This window comes from Bos indicus, chromosome 14 (assembly GCF_029378745.1).
Source record: "Bos indicus isolate NIAB-ARS_2022 breed Sahiwal x Tharparkar chromosome 14, NIAB-ARS_B.indTharparkar_mat_pri_1.0, whole genome shotgun sequence".
Taxonomy (NCBI): domain Eukaryota; kingdom Metazoa; phylum Chordata; class Mammalia; order Artiodactyla; family Bovidae; genus Bos; species Bos indicus.
The window spans coordinates 9,116,301-9,138,521 of record NC_091773.1 but is presented as its reverse complement, the minus strand read 5'-3'; the positions used below and the strand labels follow the sequence as shown (position 1 = coordinate 9,138,521).

Below are 22,221 nucleotides of genomic sequence, written 5' to 3'. Positions count from 1 at the left end.
ACCCAACTGCTCCTCCACTGACCCTGTGCATGCGTGTGTGCTAAGTCACTTGAGTTGTGTCCGACTCTTTGCAACCCTATAGACTGTAGCCGGCCTGGGTCCTTTAACTATGGGATTCTCCAGGCAAGAATACTGGAGTGGGTTGCCATGCCCTCCTCCACGATATATGTATCTCAGTTCAGTTCAGTTCAGTTCAGTTGCTCAGTCGTGTCCGACTCTTTGCCACCCCATGAATCGCAGCACGCCAGGCCTCCCTGTCCATCACCAACTCCTGGAGTTCACTCAGACTCATGTCCATCGAGTCGATGATGCCATCCAGCCATCTCATCCTCTGTCGTCCCCTTCTCCTCCTGCCCCCAATCCCTCCCAGCATCAGAGTCTTTTCCAATGAGTCAACTCTTCGCATGAGGTGGCCAAAGTATATAAATATGTACAAGTATGTATACATTTCTGAATGTGCTATTAGTAATCATATTATGCATATATATCCACTATAGATCACATAATTTTTATCTTACTATATAGACTGTAAAAATATCATTTGATGGTGGCGTAACTTTTTAATGAGATCAGGTACCATTCTTTTCTTAATCACTATTTATATAATGGAGGTATGTTACAGAGGACAGGAGTTTTGTACCCAGGTGGATCTGGTTTCACTTCCAGCTTTGCCACCTACTAGCTGGGTAGTTTTGGGCAAGATCATTGTCCTGTAAATCTTGGTCTTCTCATTGATATATGGCAGCTCTAATGCAAAACCTTAGGGGGTTATAAGGGATTGGAGACATACATGTGAAATGCCCAGGTGATCAACAAAAAGGGTGATAATTATTAGCTAGGAATCAATGCTGTTTCCATACGTTCACTGTTACAACTAACTCTTGACGAACTTTTAATTGAGTAAAAATTTATATTTGGAACTAGCCAACTAGACTCATTTTAGATAATCTGAATTTTTTTGGCATATACAAAGGATCAGAGTTAGGGATAAGTAAGACACATGCTTTTTCTCTCCCTGAGGCCTGATCAGACTGTTAATCTTAGCCATGTCAATTTCACAGAAATTCTTCCCAGCTCATTCGATCTCACGTTGGTTGGCCTTGATGTCTCTATTTGATGAGTGTTTTTGTTCTTAACATTTCTCCCCTGCATTGCGGATTCGTGGATGCCTTTTGCCCTCAGCTCTGCGGTCTCCCTGGCCGATTCTTCAGCAGCCAGGAGGGCACCACCCTTCCAGGCATGCTGCCTTACCTTGTCTGAAGGTACTTGATTCGGGAAAGCATGTCGAGATGCCCTGCAGAATACTGTTCAATCACGTCCTTCACGTCATAAGGCCTCAAAGTCTCCTTGAACTTTTTTTTATAGAGACGGAATTGTAGAATTCTGCCAGGCAAAGTAGAGACATTTGTGCATCAGGAGTGGAGAGTGAAGGAACTTATGATATAAGATGAACAAATTCTGGGGTGGGGTGGGGGGTGGTGGTGGGAATAAAAGAACCAGAAAGACACGACTCGATGAGAAGTCCCTGCTCCTGGTCCTGGTTCCACCTCTTGGAACCACACTGAGTTAGGCTGGCTGGTGTCTCTTCTTCATGACTATCCCTTTCACTCATATGAATAATAAGGAATTCACAGTGACAATAAAAGCTAACATTTATTACACATTGGGCTTCCCCGGTGGCTCAGATGATAAAGAATCTGCCCACAGTACATGAGACCTGGATTTGATTCTTGGGTCTGGAAGATCCCCTGGAGAAAGGAATGGCAACCCACTCCAATATTTTTGCCTGGAGAATCCCATGGATAGAGGAGCCTGATGGGCTACAGTCCACAGAGTCTCAAAGAGTCTGACATGACTGAGCAACTAACACTTTCACCTTTCACTACATGCCAGACACTGGGCTAGATTCATTTTTGATAATTTGCTAATAAATCGATTCACAGATGATGGAACTGTGGCCGAGGGAACTTCAGCCTCTTCCCAGGGCCATTTTGCTGATAATGTCAGAGTTTCCCTGAAACCCAGGGTTGTATGGGGACAAGGCTCATGGTCCTAACAGCTGCGTCACACTGCTTCCTATTTGAGGAAAGCTGACATATCTCTTCCTCAATAGCCTCCTTAATCCTTTGGCTTATCAGCTCCTGGAAGAGAAAAGCTAGCTTTGGTTCCTCAAGTTTTTTCAGGCTGTTAATAAAGTGGGGCACCCAGAACTTGGAATCCTCACCTCCATCTTCCTGGGAATCAATAAAGTCACCTTAGGTGATTAATCTTCTTGAAATCTCCCTCACGAGGTCAACTCTTGCTGAACATAGTGTCAATTTAAAACACCGAATCACAACCCAGGTCCTCCCATCTCATACTTGTATAAGCTTTTTTTAATGGTGCATTCAAGACTCATTTTGTTTGTCATAGTCCATGACTTCAGCCTCTAAACACTATTTTGATCTATCAATTGTACCATTCAAGTCACTAACCTTTCCAATTCTATGTCACTTTCTAAGCCTGCCCATTACACAGCTCTACCTAAGGTGGGTGTCAGGAACTGTGGCTTGCAGCCAAGTCTGGCCCACTGCCTGTGTTTGAAAATAGAGCTGTGTTGGAATACAGCCTCAGTGATTCGTTTATATACTGTCTATGGCTTCCTTTGCACTTCAAGATCAAAGTTAAACACGACAGAGACCTAGGGATCATAAAGGCTGACATATTTACTACATATCTGACTCTTCACAAAAAAATGTCTGCCAACCTCTGAACTAGGGCATCAATGAGAGTACTCCAAAGGATGGAGCAGAAGCCAGACCAGGAAGCATCTCAGCAGAGACCTCCTTTGAGCCTGACAGACTCATTCATTGGTTTTCTTTGAATAAGATCATTCAACCAGTTAAGAATCCAGGAAGTTGTGTTTCTTATCCAGCCATACTTCTGGCACATTGTACAGAGTGATGTCATGAAGAACCATGTCAACAGCTTTGCTGAGGGCCACATATTATAAACTTTTGTCCTTCCTGCTCTATTGGACTGAAAATCTGAAAATACCATAACTAGTTCTTAGTGACTCTGACTTAGTTTCTAGAATTCACTACCATCATGGTGGAGTGCTTATAAACTCACATTCCAAAGTTTTCTTGAAGTTGTAACATATTTTCTTAATTTTCTTATGGCATTTCAAGCAACATAGAAATAGCCAGGGTGAATTATAAGTCTCGTCTGAAACAGACTAAAAAATCCTATAATTGATTATCATGTTGAAAATGCTAATTAAAAAGAACTAAATGAATGAAGACAGATGGGAGAAAAGCTATTTTGAGTCAGAAGCCTATAAAAGAAGAAAACTTCATGTCAACACACCCTCCCTCACCAACAGCATTTAAAATAAATTAACCCAACACTGTAAAGCAACCACATGTGTGCTAAGTTTTCAGTCATGTCCGACTCTTTGAGACCCCATGGACTGCAGCCCGCTGGACTCCTCTGTCCATGGGATTCTCCAGGCAAGAACACTGGAGTGGGTTGTCATGCCCTCCTCCAGGGGATCTTCCTGACCCAGGGATCGAGCCCCCGTCTCCTGTGGCTCCTGCACTGGCAGGCGGGTTCTTTACCGCTGAGCCACCACAGAAGCCCAAAGTAACCACACTCCCATAGGAATGTTTAAAAATAAAATGAGCAGTGGCAAAGGCAGACAAGAGGATCACCAGTGTCTCCAACCTGCTAATGACCTGCTAATGTCGTCATCACTTTTCTTTCGGCAGCACCCCCCACTTAGAGAACTGACATACTCTCTGAACTTGACCCAGGGGTTGAGAAATTTCCTGCCCACCTTCCCAAAGCCCAAGACCACTTTACAAAGCCATTACCTGGAGGAGAGGAGCTGGGGCCTGGGAGGCCTAAAGTGGGAGGAGGTGCTTACCTGACGGCTCGGATGGCAGCCTTCAGGGTGGGGATCATGTCTTCGATGAGGAAGTCATTCCCGTAGCCCCTGTCTTCCGCTGTGGGGTCCCCTGTCCCGGCATCTGAGAGGGAGACACCCATATCAACGGCAGGCCACCACTTCAACAGAGCCCTTCAAACTCAGCCTCCCAAGCCTCTATTTCCATTTCAGAACCCCCGATGTGCTCTCCAGGGGTGACGTCACTCAGACTTTCTCAGCATCTCCCTCCCATAATCCAGAAGCCTGGTAAGTGCCTGCTGTGTTGGACGGCTGCCTGGGGGAGAAGGCGGGGAGGGTGGTGTGTGTTCCAGGGTTCCCAAGTGGCCCCTTTGGAGGCAGCCAAGGGCATGCACGTAGGTGTTTGTCACACACCTGAGTTCAGACTCTGGCTCTGTCAGACTTTATCCTTGTGACCGTGAGCTGGGAGGTCACTTTCTGAGCCCTGCTCATCCTCCCTTTTGGTAAGTGAAAGGGGCACTCGCTCCAACAGCCCCCACAAGACACTTCTCCCATATCTCTCCCCACCCCCTTGGGATGTGGAGGTCCCCAGGTGTCCAGACTACTCTGCCCTGGCCCCCTCCATCCTTCAACGTGACCTTCTTAGCAATGCGCTCATCACAGGCCACCCTTAGGAACCATGCGGTGTGTCTCAAGGATCCCTGCAGGGGTTGGGCAGGCACACATGGTGACCCTGGCCCGGAGGGACAGCTAACGTGGGCCCTCTGCGCCCAGGGTGAGGGCAGGAACCTATCACAGCCCCGGGGCCGAGAATAAAACAAGCCAGAAGCTGGTTCAGGGCAGCAGGAGCCGGCTATTATGTAGACTGCAGGATTCTTCCGCAGGGTACGGAGGGGGAAGACGTGGAGGACACAGGGTTAGGAAGAGGAAGGGGTTACCTTCAGAGCTCTGCCAGAAAGCGTATGCTTTCATGCGGAAGGCGGTGCGGAAACGCTCTTTATTGTTTGAGCCAACAGGCTTTGGTTCTTTAGAAGGACTTTCTTCTATGGCATCTACATTCAGAGGGGTAAATAGCTTTCCTTTAGTATTGCTACCACGAGGATTAGAAAGGCGAACCCGATCCAAGAGACCCAGCTTTTGGCTACAAAATAAGCAAAAGTGAACAATTTTCCTCCTTGAGTGCAGGCTTTCGTAATCTCCCGTCCCTCTCCATCAAGACGTATACATCCTCCTCCGCGCGGGAATAGGACCTGCGCCTCCGATGCTCAATCTGACTGAGCTGCTTGGAAAGGGACACGGCTTGCTTCAGATGATAGCTCGGCAACTGACTAGCTAGTGCATCTCTGGTGTGTTTCTCTGAATTTGTTTCCTCATATGCTTAAGTGCAGCTTAAATGAGATCCAGGATATAAAACGCCAGCTCCTGGTAGCAGGCAGCAAAGCTTTGGTCCTCCTCCACTCCCACCTCCTCTGCATCAGCAACTTCCTCGGTACCACTCCATGGTGCCCAGATGGTGACCCACAGAGGCTAAGCCTTATCAAGTGTTCCTTAAACAGAACTGAATGACGTAAATGACACAAAGCAGGCACCCTAACCTGGTGTCCACAGACACCTCCCCCTCACCATGGACAGAGCTTTTTGGGGGGTGGGGTCCATGAGCTTGGATGGGAAAAGCACTGCATTTTAAATTTACTAATTAGATTTTCATTCACGAATCTCAAACCGAAGTTTAGCATGTCTTTCAATTATGAATGTATGAATGAACCCCAGTAATACCCACAATGCCCCAGCCGTATCCTGTGACTTTCTATAAGAAATTACAGATCATCTTATATCCTATTACCTTCACGTATTGCTATGCTCATCACTGCATCAAAATTACAGAATTATTCTACGTGCCACGATATCACATCATTAGATTCATCACAAAGAAACACACGTATTGACTGCATCTCAAAAGTTTATTTTGATAATTACATTTCAACATAATCAGCTTCTTTTGTAACTGTCTGCATTTTAGTTGTAAATTCAAAGTTATTATTCTGAGAAAGGGTCAGGGAACTTCAGCATACAGCTGAAAGTCTTCTAGGCACAAGAAAAAAGCCAATAAATCCAATAGAAAGTTGTCCTGGTGCAAAAACCATCTCCGTGTCCTTGGGCAAATCTGTGACCTTCTCAAACCTCAATTACCTCATCTTTAAAATAGGGATAAGCATGTCCCACCTGACGTGGTTGCTATGGGATGCTGTTTGTCAAGGATTTGGCATAGAGCCCAGCACACAGGTGCCCTATAAACAGCAATTTCTCCTTCCGTTTCTTAACCTCTGCCTCTCACCCGAGTGGACACAGGAATGATGTCCTTTGGTGCAGCACAGACCAGAAAGAGCCCTAGTGTGTGTCACACATCGATACACTCAGTTCAGCTTCTTTCTCCTCATCACCCGCACGGGACTTGGCACCCAGCAAGTGTGTGTGTACTTGTGGGAGAAGTGAGTGAACGAATGAATATGAATGTGGGTTGTCAAATCAGCTTTTCATCAGCCTGAGATAACTGAGTATTTCTAACGTTGATGTCTGGTTATGACAGTCACGTGCCTCACACCAGAAGCTGCTGCCATCTTTGCAGCTTGGTGTAGTGAGGTGGTCCTGGCCTTGGGACTGCAGAGGTGGGAACATCTCTTGTTGAGCGGGTGCCCTGTGCTCTCTGAACACCTGGTTCTCATGGTTAAGTGAGCCTAACCACACCCTGCTTAGGAGAGATCTGGGGACCACTGCACGTGATACTGTCCAAGATGCTTCTTGCCTTCAGCTTGGCACAGAGAAGGCACTAAGAAATATTTGATTCATGAAAGAATGAATGAATATATGGATGAGTCATTGTTACTCCTGACTCTGTATGACTGTTCTCTGTCCCACAACACTGTTACATTAATAACCCACCCATCAGGATAAATTCAGATGGCTCCATCTTTCCTGAGCCGGTCCAGATTTTTCAGAGTGGCTTTCCTGACCAGCACTAGGTTATGACTAATGGAGACGAAATCAGCATCCGGAGGCTAAAAATACAGAACAAGGCAGGAAATCGCTGAAGACACACAGAAGGCTTTCCCAGCCATGAACTAAGAAGAGGGAGGTTAGGACAGTCACTGCTCAGGCCCCCTGCTTCCTGGCCCCTGCCTACCTGTCTTTGCTATACCAAGCAGATCCATTATTCCATCCGCATCAGACCCCTTGCCCATCCCCAAGTCCCCTCCTGCATGCCTTGGTGCACTCAGCCATGCTCTTTCTTCCCTTCTCAGCTGACCTCATTCCCATCAGCCCTTTAAAACTGCCCAAGTGTCCCTTCTTGGAAACTACTCCCCATACGCTTCCGAGACAGGCTGTGTTTGTCTCTGGGTTTAATACAGTGTCAAGGCTCTACATGCCCATGCCCGCCTGCCCCACTGGCTTGTGCAGCCCTGGAAAAGCAAGGATTCTGCCTGCTTATCTCTGAACCCACCCACACCCCTGCTCAGTACATCCTGATGTTCGGGGCTTTGGGGCAAAACTGACCTGGGGGGAAACGTCTTGAAAAAACAGGTGACCTAGGACACAGAACTCATGCTGTCTGGGTCCCAGCTTCCTCGTGCACAAGAATGGGGATCAGCCCGCGTTACACACGGTTGCGTAAGGGTTAAATGAGGGAATGCACGTAAAGTGCTTAGCTGACTGTCTGGGAGGCCGACGGTCGAGAGATGCTTTCAATAAATGCTGGCTGTCATCGTTATCTCGGTAAATAATCCTCTTCCCACAGAAACAGCAGGGGGCTAATGACATGTGTAAAAAGGATGGATAATATTTCCTAAGCCACAAAAAAAAATAGTGGGTTTTTTTTTAATGAACTGAGGTGAGTTCTCAGGATATATGTATATATATATAATTTTACTGTACTTAATGGTAGTCTGAAACATTCACCACTGTCACTGAGTTTGACCACAGCAGGAGATAAGTATCAATATATGAGGAGCTTAATTCCTGAAAAACTAAGCGAGACAAAAGTAATGGCCATCACTCTGTCCTGATTTGAATCTCAGCGTAGGTGCTGACTATTAGATAATGAAAGAGATTGCTTGGTTCTGTCTCTGTGAGTACTGAGAATTCACTTATCTGGCATTTAAATGCTTCACTTCTATCTCTAACAGTCTGAGTTGCTTTGGCCATGTTCACTTAATACCCCATTGGTCACAGAGGTCAGTTTATGAGACAAATTCCAATAGTATTACGAATCCAGATGTGTTAGCCATAGGTCAGAAATCTCAGCTCTGAGTTACTCACAGCCATAACACCTAAGAGGCTTATGGAATTCTTCCTCCAGCAAAGTGGGTGATCAGCTTACTTTTAATTGTGTTGCCTGAAACCCAAGACCCTAAAGGATAATCAAATGCAAGGCCAAGTTCATCCCTGAAACTCAAAACCCACCTCGGCCCTTCTCTGTATGGATTTCTAGTGCATATTTCAGGCCTTGTATTTGAAGGCTTGCAGATCTTACAAGAAAAGCTCTCCATGAAGCTGACATCAGATTTCCTTGGAAAGCTAAGGTCTCTGATTTGTTAAGGGCCGACAAACAATTTCCAAACATGAGTTGGGAAAACTGGAAATACAGACTAGAGACGGAGGTTTTTCTTTCCTGGCAAGATTATACAGTCCTTGCCCTGGGCTATTGCTCTGGGAACTCTTTGTTAAGTTGCTAAGTCGTGTCTGACAGTTTTCAACCCCATGGACTGCAGCACACCAGGCTTTCCTATCCCTCACCATCTCCCAGAGCTTGCTCAAACTCATGTCCATTGAGTTTGATGATGCCATCCAACCATCTCATTCTCTGTCATCCTCTTCTGCTCCTGCCTTCAATATTTCCCAGCATCAGGGTCTTTCCCAGCACCCAGGCTCTTTGCATCAGTTGGCCAAACTATTGGAGCTTCAGCTTCAGCATCAGTTCTTCCAGTGAGTCTTCAGGGTTGATTTCCTTTAGGATTGACTGGTTTGATCTCCTTTCTGTCCAAGGGACTTTCAAGAGTCTTCTCCAGCAGCACAGTTCAAAAGCACCAATTCTTCAGCGCCCAGCACTCTTTATGGTCCAACTCGCACATCTGCACATGACTACTGGAGAAACCATAGCTTTGACTACACGGAATTTAAGTTGTGTTAAACTCTGTGCATTCCCCTATTCATGCTTCCCAGCCTCAGCACAAGCTGTGACCTGTGCCTGGGAAAACGTTCATCCTATCTTTTATCCAAATAACTGATTTTGCTGGAAACCTGGTCCAAGCAGCAGTCCCCAGGCCGGCTTCCACTTTTGGGTCAATGAGATAATCATTCACTGTGCATTGTTTTGAGGCTTTTCTCAACCACGGCACTTGGCCATCATAATGAAATCTTCACCTTACGAGGGACTCTCTCACTGTAGCAGTGGTTCTCAACCAGCGGTGATTTTGCCCCCAGGGGACTCGTGGTGAAGTCTGGAATCATATTTGATTGACATAACTTGGGGGGATGGTGCTCCTGGTTTCTAGTGGGTCAAGGCCAGGGATGTTGTTAAACTTCCTATAATGCACCCAGGGCAGCCCCCACAACAAAGGCTTATCCCACCCAAAGTCAATGGAGCTGCCATTAAGACATGAAAAGGGTAAGCTATTTGTTCAGAAACTGCCCTTTGTCTAGTTATCCAGCACCTAACACAGTGCCTGGCACATAGCAAGCCCTTACAGCATCATTATGATGTTGACTGAAGGAAGGAAGAAAAAACAACACTGGAGCTTCTGATTAACAAGATGCATCCAACCTCAGCTGATAAAGGAGCTGCTGTAGAGTGGAAAGCGCGCTGCCTCTGGAGGAAGAGAACTGAGTTCAAATAGCTGCTCTGTGGTTAATATTTCAACCTGGGTAAGGCATTAACTCTGATTCAGGTTTTATCTTCACCTGTAAAACAGAGCTCATGTCATTTATTTACCCAACAAAAATGTGTTCTGCACCTTGAAAATGCTAGACTCTTGGTAATTTGCTGAGGTTACAGTAGTGACCAAAGTAGGTATGATTTTCGGCCTCCAGTTAGCTTACAATAAGGTCAAGAAGTCACGTGACAGGCAAACAGATACATGTATTGCTAGAAACCTGACCAGCATCAATGAAAAAAAAATGCTACCTTCTCTAGCAGTTAACAAAGGATGCTGCAGCCATCAAACCATTACATTAGAGCCACCCCAGATGGTGAGCCCTGAGGGAACTTAGGATAGAAACAGGATGCCTGCCATCAAGATCAGCCACTGCAGGGGACAGTTCTGGTAGTCCAGTGGTTGGGACTCTGCCCTTCTACTGCAAGGGCTGTGGGTTTGATACCTGGTCAGAGAACTAAGATCTTGCAAGTCACAGGGTGCAGCCAAAGAAAAAAGAAAATAAGATTCTAAAATAGAAAGAGAAAATAGGAATTTCTATCATTCTAAGCCTACCTGGAGACACCAAAAGAGTTTTAAGAAGGAAAGAGTATATCAACTTTACATTAAAAATATACACATACATGTTCATAGCAGCATTATCCACAACAGCCAGAGGGTGGGAACCACCCAAATGTCCATGGATGGATAAACGGGTCAATAAAATGCAGTATAGACATTCACTGGAGCCTTCAAAGGAAGGAAACTCTGATGCCAGCTACAGCATGGATGACCCCTGAGGACATTATGCCACAAGTGAAGTAAACCCATCACAGAAGGACAAACACTATATGATTTCACTCACACGAGGATTCTAAAGAAGTCAAACCCAGAAAGTATAAGAGAATGGTGATTGTCAGGGGCTAGAGGGAGGGAAAAATGAGGAGCAGGTGTTTAATGGGCACAGAGTCTCAGTTTTGTAAGACTGAGAAGTACCGAGACTGGTTGCATGACAACGTGAATATACTTCCTAAACGGACATTTAAAAATGGTTAAGACGGCAAATTTTATGTGTGTGTTACCACAGTAAAACACATTGTTCCCCGCAAAGGGAAACACAGTGGCCTCTCCATGGAGAATGGATTGGAGGGGAGTAAGGAAAAACTGAAAGAGCAATGAAGAAGCCTTATGTTTTCCAGGCAAGAGATGCTGGTGGTCTGGACCAGGGAGACTGCACTGAGGAACAAGAGGAGACCAGAACTCGGACATTTATTTTGGAGAAGAGCCATGCCCGTCTTCCTCCATGGGTTCTGTGTGGCCGTGAGGGAAAGAGAAAGTTTCTGGCTGTATACAGAACGGGTGGGTGGGGACGCCGTTTATTTTTATGGGGACGCCATTTATTTTCAGTTGAGCAAATGGGACAAAACAGGTTTGGAGAAGAAATCTAAGGGACTGTGGCAGTCCCTTTCCTTGATACACACACACACACACACACACTTCATACAAGACTGTGGCATGAAGTGGATTTTAGTAAATGGTGAGGATCTGCCTCACAGCTCAAATAACTTAAATTGAGTATCATTATTAAAGTACTTTTGGAAGTTGGAATATAAAAATATAAATTTTGGTTTGTGTTTGCTGAAGAAACACTGGAAAGATACCTAAAAATGAAAAAGAAATTATTTATGGGGAGTGGACAGTGGAATAGGGTGGAGAGGGACAGAAGTTGTACTAAGACATTTCATGGTTTGCCTCTATATTATTATTATTTATTAAACTGTGTATTTCATTTTATCTTGGTCATGCTGCATGGCATGTGGGATATTAGTTCTCCAACTAAGGATGGAACCCAGGTCCCATGCATTGGAAGTCAACGTGAAGGTCGCTCATGTCCAACTCTTTGTGACCCCATGGACTACACAGTCCATGGAATTCTCCAGGCCAGAATACTGGAGTGGGTAGCCTTTCCCTTCTCCAGGGGATCTTCCTAACCCAGGGACCGAACCCAGGTCTCCCACATTGCAGGCGGATTCTTCACCAACTGAGCCACAAGGGAAGCCCAAGAATACTGGAGTGGGTATCCTATCCCTTCTCCAGGGGATCTTCCCAACCCAGGAATTGAACTGGGGTTTCCCACATTGAGGGAGGATTCTTTATCAACTGAGCTACATGGGAAGCCATTGGAAGCATGGAGTCTTAATTGCTGGACTGGCAGGGAAGTCCCTACTTCTACAATACTTTGACTTATGAACCATGTATATGTTTTTTAAAGAAAACTTAAAAATTAAAATTAAAAAGTCATTTAGACTCTCTCCATTGGGAAAAATTCTCAGTGGTTATACCATCCAGCCAGGTTCTGAATCCTCTCTCTTCCCATTTCTCCTCCTTATATACTCCTTCCAGCGTTGAGTCCTTTTCTGCTCCAGTCTAGATTTTTCTCATTTTCAATTCAATTAAAATCTCTTTTGTCTCTACTTTCAAGCTTAGCTCTGGGTCCATTTTTTTGCACATTAAAACTCACAAAAGTGTTCATATGAACAAAAGACAAACAGAATCCTAGGAGTGGTACTTTTAAATGCAAATCCTGCCCCTCCCATCAAGGGTACAAAAATAAGATGAGGTCGTGGGGATGTGGTGTCATGGAAGCTGTGATACCACAGAGAACTTGAAGATAGACAACGTAATAGATGAGGTTAAAGAATACCAAAGGCAAACAGTACTTAGTAAACAGCTTTGCTTGGGACCAACTTGACTACATTCTCTAGCTTCCTCATGCCATCTTTGGTGGGCATGTGTGTCCTGGATAAACTAACAAAAATTAAAAAAACAAAAGAACACAAGTTGAGTTTGGGACATGTCACTTTCAGGAAAACGGAGAGGCACCCTGTCAAGTAAATAATTGGGGACCTTGTCTTTCTTGTTTATAGCCATATTCCCTAAAAGGGTTTCTGGTACACAGGAGGTCTTAATAAATATTCATTGAATAAGCAGATGGATGGGTGAACAGATGGATGGATGATGGATGGATGGACGGATGGATGGATGATGGATGGTTGATGGATGATAGATGATGGATAGATGCATGATGGATTGTGAGTGATAGATGGGTGGAATGGACAGATGGACAGATGATGAATGGATGGAGATTTCAGATGAGTGATGGATAAACCAAGAGTACAGTTGCATTGCAGGCAAGAGAAAAGTCTTTTGAAGAAGTGGTCAATCTGTTTTGTTCTGTTTGTTGTGAGCTCAATGAACACAGGCTTGTAATCTGCATAGAGCAAGTCAATTCCACCTACAAGGGCTTAAAATCTTTATTTTGTCTCTTATTTTTTCATTATTTCTTCCTTCCATCTTTAGACATGGGAGAAGGGGGCCCTACACAAGGGCAGTGGCCCCCCTTTAGAAGGCGCCTCTGGCACTACGGGCTATCCTGAGAAAGGCAGAGAAGGCAACTGTCAGTTCTATAAATAACTGTCATCATTCATGTGCCAAATCTTTGCGGCTTTGATACCTTGTTTTCTCTCCAAGCGGGGGGAAAACTGTGAAGGAAAGTTTATCTCGCCTGTGCTCTTTTTTCATAAAAACGAGAAGTCTTAATTGGGAATTAGATGACAATGAAAGTGGAGTGGCCTGGAACTTGACGGGCCTTCTACAGATGGCATTATGATTTCAGATTTTCAATCATGGGAGAAGCATGCCCAGCAATGTGGCAAAAAGCATCTATCTGAGCCCCAAATAAACCGAAGTTCCTAGTCTAGGGTGCAACAATATTCCACACGTATGTTCCAGTCTGGCTGAATTCTATTCGTGTCTGCATAGGAAAGGCAGTAATGGTAGATTGAATAATTCACTTGTAGTGAGTAATTCACCTGCATGATCTGAAACCCTGTTGATCACAAGAGGGGAGGGAGCAGGGAGCCCTGTTGAAGAGTCTTAAGGTTGTATAACTCCTGGTTGCTCGTGAGTTTTGGAACTTGGGGTGAGCCTGTCCTCTTGAAAAAGTATCTAGAAGAGGATCGCTGAGCTATCTTCCTGCTCTGCCTCTGAGACACAAAATGGCTGCAAGTTCTCTAGCAAATGCACCCTGACTCTGTCAGCTGTCCAGCCCCCTCCTCTACACCCAAATACCCACTACAGTCCAGACTGGTTCCAGGCAAGAAATACTCCTTCCATTTGAAAACCTGCGTGAAGGAGGCAGAGTCCAAGCCGTGTCTGTGTCTGTGAGCAAGCTGGCGCTGTCTATAATCATTTCTTTCATGTGGGATTATGTGTGTGATGAGGCATCGTGGGCCCCATTCAAGGCCACTTGATCCAGATTCCCAAGGGTCACTGTCCTCAAGTGGCTCCCATACAAGTTGGTCTGGGGTGCTACCACCACTTCTGCCCAAATTCTGTCAGCTCTGGAGATTGAGCTGGTGTCCAGGAGATGGACTGAGAGGCCTTACAAGTAGTTTGCCACAATAACAGTTTCAATACATATTTTAAAAATATACTATGCATATTTACATTTATCATTATTTCTGTTTTATAAATACAGAATAGCTGTATTCCATACAGCTTTCCATAGCTGCAGGTTCTGCATTCACAGATTCAACCAAGTGTGGCTCAAGAACATTTGGGAAAAAATTCCAGAAAGTTTCAAAGTGCAAAAGTTGAATTTGCCACACTTGGGCAACTCTTTACATAGCATTTACATTGTTTTTACTATTGATAGAGTGCTTGCACTAACTAATCTGGAGATGATTTAAGTACACAGGAGGATTCATATAAAGTGTTAGTTGCTCAGCTGTATCCGACTCTTTTCAACCCCATGGACTGTAGCCCGCCAAGCTCCTCTGTCCATGGGATTCTCTAGGCAAGAATACTGGAGTGGGTTGCACGTAAAGATTATATGCAAATATTGTGGCTTCTGATACAAGGCACTTGGGCATCCATGGATTTTGGTATCCACAGAGGGGTCCTGGAATAAATCCCTTGCAGATACCAAGGGATGACATGTATGCAAACAGTTCAACTGTTTCCAAGAGGTGGTCTTTCTTTATAACTTCCAGTAGGAGCCATAGCTCCTCTGATATTGTGACATGTTTTTGAAAAGGAACCAGAAAGAAGACGGCTGAGCTCCCTCTGTCTCTGCCGCAGCCTGTGGTGAGCATGGTTTACTGGGGATTGTGAATTACAGTTGTGATTTACTTTTTGAGGGCTTCCCTGGTGGCTCAGATAGTAAAGAATCTGCATGCAATGAAGGGGACTCAGGTTCGATTCCTGGGTCAGGAAGATCCCCTGGAGAAGGGAATGGCTACCCACTCCATTCCTGGAGAGTTCCAGGACAGAGGAGCCTCGAGGGCTACAATCCATGGGGTCACAAAGAATCAGGCATGACGGAAAGACTAACACTTTCACACTTTTTGAGCCCAAGAAGCAAATGAAGCAAGTTATAGTGGAAATAACGTGGTCTGAATATTCAGACCTGAGTTTGAATTTTGGTCTTACTACTCAGTAGCTGTGTGACTCAGGAGGTGCGTAACTCAACCTCTCTAACACCCAACCTCCTCAACCCATAAATGAAAGCATGAGAGTCGATTTTTCACTGGTGACGTGAGGACCATGTGAGACCACATATGTAGGACTCCAGGCACTGCCCAGAGGAGAAACACCCAAAAGGTGGCTACCGCTATGATCACAATTAAGTTGTTCTTGAGCAAATTTACATGAAATTGGCAGAGGAAAATGGTGTCCAGCAACTGCAGCGAACCCCAGAACTCTATCTCATGACCAGCACAACTGCCCAGGGGCCCCAGGCCATACACAACTGGACCCTCTGTCCCGACACAGTGATGGGAAGAAGAGGATTCATGATCACAAACGTACCTGGCTGCTGGATCCAGCTGTTCTTTCCTATGAGGAGAAGAAAATAAAGCATAAATTACATGCAACTGCTTCTCCTCTCCCCAAAATCTGTTTGCAAGCTTCCTTTGCTGAAGATGCAGGAGCAAGGCAAAATGGCACATACAGAGGGGGACCCATGAATGAGTTGGGGTTCCCCAGGCAGACCCTAGACCCCTCCTGCAACCTAACGGGCCTGGTTCTGAATTCCAAGATCCCTCTCAGCCATTCATTCATTTATTCCAGAGTTCCCCATCCTCGGGCCCACGGACTGGTACCTCCTGTCAAATGAGTGGTGGCATTAGATTAAAAATAAAGTGCGCGAAAAATATAATGTGCTTAAATCATTCTGAAACCACCCCCACCCCACCACCCAGTCTGGGGAAAAATTGTCTTCCACGTAACCTGTCTCTGGTGCCCAAAAGGATGGGGACTACTGATTTATTCATCCAAAAATGGTTCCTGAGCACCTACTCTGTGCCACACCTTGTGCTGGGTTTAGGTGACCTGTTAGGTGGTGGGGACAGATCAGGGAACCAAGGATTAAATGAGATAGTACATATAAAGGGCTTCCCAGGTGGTGCTAGTGGTAAAGCACCTGCCTCCAATGAAGGAGACCTAAGAGACCAATTCCTGGGTTGGGAAGATCCCCTGGAGGAGGGCATGGCAACACACTCCAGTACCTTGCCTGGAGAATTCCATGGGCAGAGAAGCCTGGCGGGCTACGGTCCATGGGGTCTCAAAGAATTGGACACGACTGAAGCGACTTAGCATGTGCACACGTGCACACAGCACTTATGAAAACGGGTCTAACGTTATTCAGCCCTAGAGAAAGAGTACTGCATATTGTCCTTCTTCTCCATTTCTAAGAACTCCAATAATCTTGACCCTGCTCATAAAAAAACAAGTTCTGTTTATACAGTAAATTAACTGAGTCTTTTTGGTCAGGCAACTTCTGTTTCTTGGGCCTTTGTTTCATCTCCATTTTTGTCTATCTAATGATTCCAGAGCTGCAACGACAGACACTAATCACAGATGGTCATTGAAATTAAAATGAAAGAAGATGAAAAATTCTGTTTCTTGGTTGCACTAGCCATAGATACTAGACAGCCACCTGTGATAAGTAGTTACCATGTAGGGCAGTGCAGCTACAGACAATTCTGTTATTGATATCACTTTTAGGGAACTGATAAGTGTGCATGGATTTTTTCGTTATTGTTGACGGTAAACAACATCCGATTTTTAACATCTGCCCACTTCTCTGCTTGTACATGAGAATGTGTAACTTACTTTCTGCCCCCCTCCTACTCCCCAGATTCTTCCTGTACCTTAGCCTCCCACCACCTACTTCTACTGGAACTTCCCTGGTGGCTCAGACGGTAAAGCATCTGTCTACAATGCAGGAGACCCGGGTTTCATCCCTGGATGGGGAAGATCCCCTGGAGAAGGAAATGGCAACCCACGCCAGTACTTCTGCCTAGAAAATCCCATGGACGGAGGAGCTTGGTAGGCTGCAGTCCATGGGGTCGCTACGAGTCAGACACGACTGAGCGACTTCACTTCACTTCATTTCTACTAGGTCTACCATTACCTGGGCTAAGTTGCTTCAGTTGTGTCTGACTCTTTGCGACCCTATGGACTGTAGCCCTCCAGGCTCTTCTGTCCATGGGATACTCCAGGCAAAAATACTGGAGTGGGTTGCCATGCCCTCCTCCAGGGGATCTTCCTGACCCAGAGATTGAACCCAGAGTCTCTTACATCTCCTGCACTGGCAGGCGGGTTCTTTACCCCTAGCACCACCTGGGAAGCCTCCGTCTCCATAGGCCAGCAAATCAGAAGACCTGGGTTTGGTCTCTCCTGTGCCCAGCATCATGTGTGACCTTGAGCAAGTTCCTGAGCTGGAGGCTTCTGTTTCTTCTTATCCAAAATTGGGGTTGGACTTCAAAGTCTCTAAGGTTCTTTGAAATTCAAAAGTAATGAGTATATAATTCTAAGTAATCATAAAAACAAAACAAAAAAGGCATACCATCATTCATCACTGGTAGCCCAAAACATACAAATATATACATACACATATCAATATGTACTTGTGTGTATACATACACACATATTCTTGCAAAGTAACAAAGAACTACACTTGCTGGAAATGGATATGACACTACTTTTAGAAATGGGCTACATAACTGCATCCTTCAAGATCTTTTGGAGGATCACAAAATCACGCAGCCACCGTGGAAAACAGTCTGACGACTTCTCAAAAAGTCAATATAGAGTTAGCTATTCCACTCCTAGGTATACATCCAACAGAACTGAAAACACATATCCACAAACTGGTACTTGAATGTTCATGGGGGTATAACAGCCCAAAAGTAGAAAGAGCACAAGTGTGTATCAGCTGATGAATGGATAAATAAAATGGGGTCAATATTGTGAAATATTATTCCATAAAAGCAATAAAGTTCTGATACACAAGACAACATAGACGAAACTTGAAAATATTATGCTAGGTAAAAGAAATCATAACATTTTATTTATTTATTATATTTATTTATTTGGCCATGGCATGTGGGTTCTAGTTCCCTGACCAGGGATCGAACTCAGGCCCACTGTATTAGGAGCACAGAATCTAGCCACTGGACCACGAGAGAAGTCCCAAGATTTTATTTTTTATATGAAATATCCAGAATAGGCAGAATAGAGTGAGAAAATAAATGAGTGGTTACAGGAGCTGCAGTAAAAGAGGGAACCAGGGGTGACTGCTAAAGGGCACCGGGTTTCTTTTGGGGGATAATGAAAATGTCCAGGAATTAGACTGTGGTGACCAATACCCAACTTTGTGAATATGTTTTGAAACCCACCGAGCTGTTACTTTAAATGGGTATCTTTTATGGTATGTGAAATCCTTTTGTAGTATATGAAGTCTATTTCAATAAAGTCTTTTGAAAAATAAATCAAATAAAAAACCTTTAGGAAGCAGGTGAAGACATACCAGTGTACCATCAGCTACTTTTTATTTTGCTGTGAAACCTATGGAATGGGTTGGAATATGGGGAACATTCTTTTCTCAAGGGACTGCCTTGTTTCAGAATGGTTGCCAAGTGAATTCTCTAGTGGCTTTATACTTTTGTCCTTGAAAAAAAGAAAGAAATGTTCCCTCCTAGTCTAAAAGCCATTCCCATATCACAGCAGCTGTCTACAGCACAAAGTATTCCTCCGAGTCTCTGACAGCTAGGACAATGCCTTATTTATAATAAATCAACCCAAAAGAATGGGCCTATTGCCAAGACCACGGGATGCAAAGCAAACAGAAATCATCTTGATTCAGCATTCAGTGTGGTTCACAAGCTCTGGTTTTGGAGTTCAAGGTCAATCTGTTCTCTTCAGGAGAAGCGACTGGCCCATTCTAAGACTCTTGCTCTCCTAAGGAATTTTGATACTACCCCAAACTCGAAATGATTATAGCTACAATAGGAATCTGCCTGCAATGTCGGAGACTCAAATTTGATCCCTGGGTCAGGAAGATCCCCTGGAGAAGGGAATGGCTACCCACCCCAGAATACTACCCAAGAATACTCCAGTATTCTTGCCTGGAGAATTCCCTGGACAGAGGAGCCTGGTGGGCTACAGTCCATGGAGTTGCAAAGAGCTGGACATGACTGACCAATTCATACACACACAGAATAGAATTCTAGAATCAGAAGGAATCACAGAAAGCATCTTCAGGGCACATACCTGCATGCTAAGTTGTGTCCGACTCTTTGTGGCCCCGTGGACTGTGGCCTGCCAAGCTCCTCTGTCCATGGGATTCTCCTGGCAAGAATACTGGAGCAGGTTGCCATGCCCTTCTTTAAGGGACCTTCCCGGCCCAGGGATCAAATCTGTCTCTTTTCTGTCCCCTGCATTGGCAGGCAGGTCCTGTACCACTAGCGCCACCTGGGAAGCCCATCTTCAGGGTAAGTAAATCTAATTACAAGTAAGAAGATAAAGTAAACCCAACTCTACCATTCCACTATGGAATCTTGTTTTCTCTCATCTCCTTAGCTCTACAATTCATCACTCCTTGAATTTCTTTGCCTCTGCTTATTCCCTTTCAGGTCCTCCCTCCATTCTCTCTTCTTACTGCTATTACCTTCCTGTAAGCCCTCATTTCCTCTTCCCTTGAATCCTGCAATCATTTGTTAGCTGATCTCCTGATCCTGGGCCTGTCCAATCCGTCCTCCACATCCCTTCTCGTCTTTTTCCTGAAACACATATCTGATCATGTCATTCTCTGCCTTCAGTGGCTTCTCTTCCCTTTCCGGATCAAGGTGAGAGTCCTTCATGAGTCATGTGTGACCTTCATGGTCTGGCCCAACCTTAGCATATACAAGAAGCTCAAAAATACTGCTAGGCTGAATGCCTGGACTAGAAGGTGCCATGTACCACTAGACCCTCTTGGGACAGCACCATAGCCCCTGAGCTGGGGAAGTGAAGCACGGCCCTGAGGTTCTGGGGCCCTGTGGGTCACGGTCAGGTTTTGGATCCTCTTCTCTTTGTCATGGTTACCCACTGGAAGGTTTTATGCTGGGGAAATGAGTCAATAGACCTCGATGTCCTCAGTGTCCTTAAATCTTCACCGCAATCTGGTGATGGAGGTGGAGGGAATACTGAGGCCGAGTTCAGAGACTGGTCACAAGTCCCATAATGAGAGTAAAGGGAGGTGGGAGGGAGTCACTAGTCCAGCATTGGGTCATGTCATGGTCTGTGAACCCAGACGTATGGCAGAAACATGCTGCAGAGCGTGGGGGTTCCCACTCCAGGTATGAGTCTGAGCGTCCCTCTACTTCTCCTACCAGCTCAAGGGTCCTAGCAGTCCAGCCTTCCATTCACACACTTAAAACTCTGAGCTCAGGATCTAAAACCTGGCAAGGTGCAGTCTGTTTCAGAAACCCAAGTAGTGACCACAGGCTTGGAGGACCTAGATGTGGCTGATATTGGCCAAAATGACCAAAGTTTCTAAGCTCCAGTTGGCTCATTTGCAAAAGGAGCCTGGTGACACCAACCACCCAGCCTGTCTCCAAGGGCTCCTGTGTTAAAATCACCAGGGATGCCTGTTTGAGAGGCTTCAACTATTCCAATGCCATTAAAACTTGTTGAGGGCTTCCCTGGTGGCTCAGAGGTAAAAAAATCTGCTTGCAATGTGGGAGACACAGGAGACCTGGGTTCGATCCCTGGGTTGGGGAGACCCCCTGGAGGAGGAAGTGGCAACCCACTCTAGTATTCTTGCCAGGAAAATCCCTTGGACAGAGGAGCCTGGTGGGCTACAGTCCATGGGATCACAAAGAGTCAGACACGACTGATGCGACTAAGCACACAGCACAAAACCGCTGAAGGATGCAGGATCCGCATGTCCACATCCCCCACTGATTATAACCCATCTTAACATCTGAGAACCTCTGACTTATTTCACAGGGTGCCTGTGAGTATTAAATCAACGTCAACTTGTATTCCAGGAGCATACTGGATGTCCATAAATATTCATTTCCCTTCCCTTTTCATAGGCGCTGGCCATTGGAAATGGAATGTAATTTTTTTTCCCTGAAGACTCTCATTTAATTTCTCACTTCTGAGAATACAAAACATCTCTGGGCCCCCAGAGGACTCCCCCAGATGCTTCTTCCCCTGCCCTTTTCTGGTCTGAGGGTGAAAGGCACGACTATCCTGGCCTCCAGGATGGCCAGGGTAGCCCATTGCACCCACTCCTCACTTCCTCAGCCACTGACCCTGCTCCAACATTGACCGGACCTTCTTTCAGCCACTCCACACTGGAAACCCTGGGCAACATCCTGAGGTCATCTGGGGAGCCTCAAAAAATACTGGGCTGCACCCCCGTACCTGCCTCCTCCCCTTGGGATTATGATTTAATCAGCCTGGGGATGGTCTGGGCATTGGGATATTTTAAGCTCTAATGAGTCTAACATGAGGCCCAGACTGAGAACCACCGCCCTCCAGGATGTCTTCCAGGAACCATGAAGGCCACAAGCACACATACAGACCCACGGAGAGGGTGGTGAGTCATGCCCTGAGCGTTCAGCTGAGTGGCCACTTGCCTGAAGAATGGAAAAGAGACGACTGATTCATAGAACCTCCACGTCGCCACGAGATCAATCCTGTTGGGGTTGGTAGCATAGTACCTCCAGGCGGCCTGGGGAGGAGATACGAGGGGTGGGAATGAGCTGGTGTCACCCAGAAGGTCACTCAGAATCCCACAACTTTGAAACAGTCAGCCCTGGACACCTCAGGGTTCAGTGCACACTGAGGTCATACCCAGGGAAGCCAGATTCTTGGCCTTTTGTAGCTCCTATGGGAAGAAAAACCTCCTTGACCTTATCATCTCAGATGGAGAAAATCGACGTAGTAGCGGGTAGGGTAGAGAAGTGAATTACCGTGGAGAGGGGAATCTGGGTTTAAGAGCCCTGAAAGGAGCAGGGATTCCTGCTGTTGCAGGATTCCTTGAGATTTCTCAAGAAGGTGGGAAGACAAACAGTCTTTTGTGCCACTTCT

At 45.6% G+C, this 22,221-nt stretch overlaps 1 protein-coding gene across 2 annotated transcripts in view; it reads right to left on the bottom strand.

Annotated features, from left to right (window-relative positions):
• Positions 1–22,221, bottom strand: part of KCNQ3 (potassium voltage-gated channel subfamily Q member 3) — a 300,675-nt gene that overhangs the window by 13,628 nt on the left and 264,826 nt on the right. For both annotated transcript variants that reach the window (XM_070802433.1, XM_019973403.2), the window contains exons 8-12: positions 21,768–21,862; positions 15,664–15,690; positions 4,825–5,027; positions 3,908–4,010; positions 1,252–1,383 (exon numbers count right to left, since the gene is read on the bottom strand). In XM_070802433.1, the coding sequence (XP_070658534.1) occupies positions 1,252–1,383; positions 3,908–4,010; positions 4,825–5,027; positions 15,664–15,690; positions 21,768–21,862 (560 nt within the window). The remainder of the gene's footprint in view (positions 1–1,251; positions 1,384–3,907; positions 4,011–4,824; positions 5,028–15,663; positions 15,691–21,767; positions 21,863–22,221) is intronic.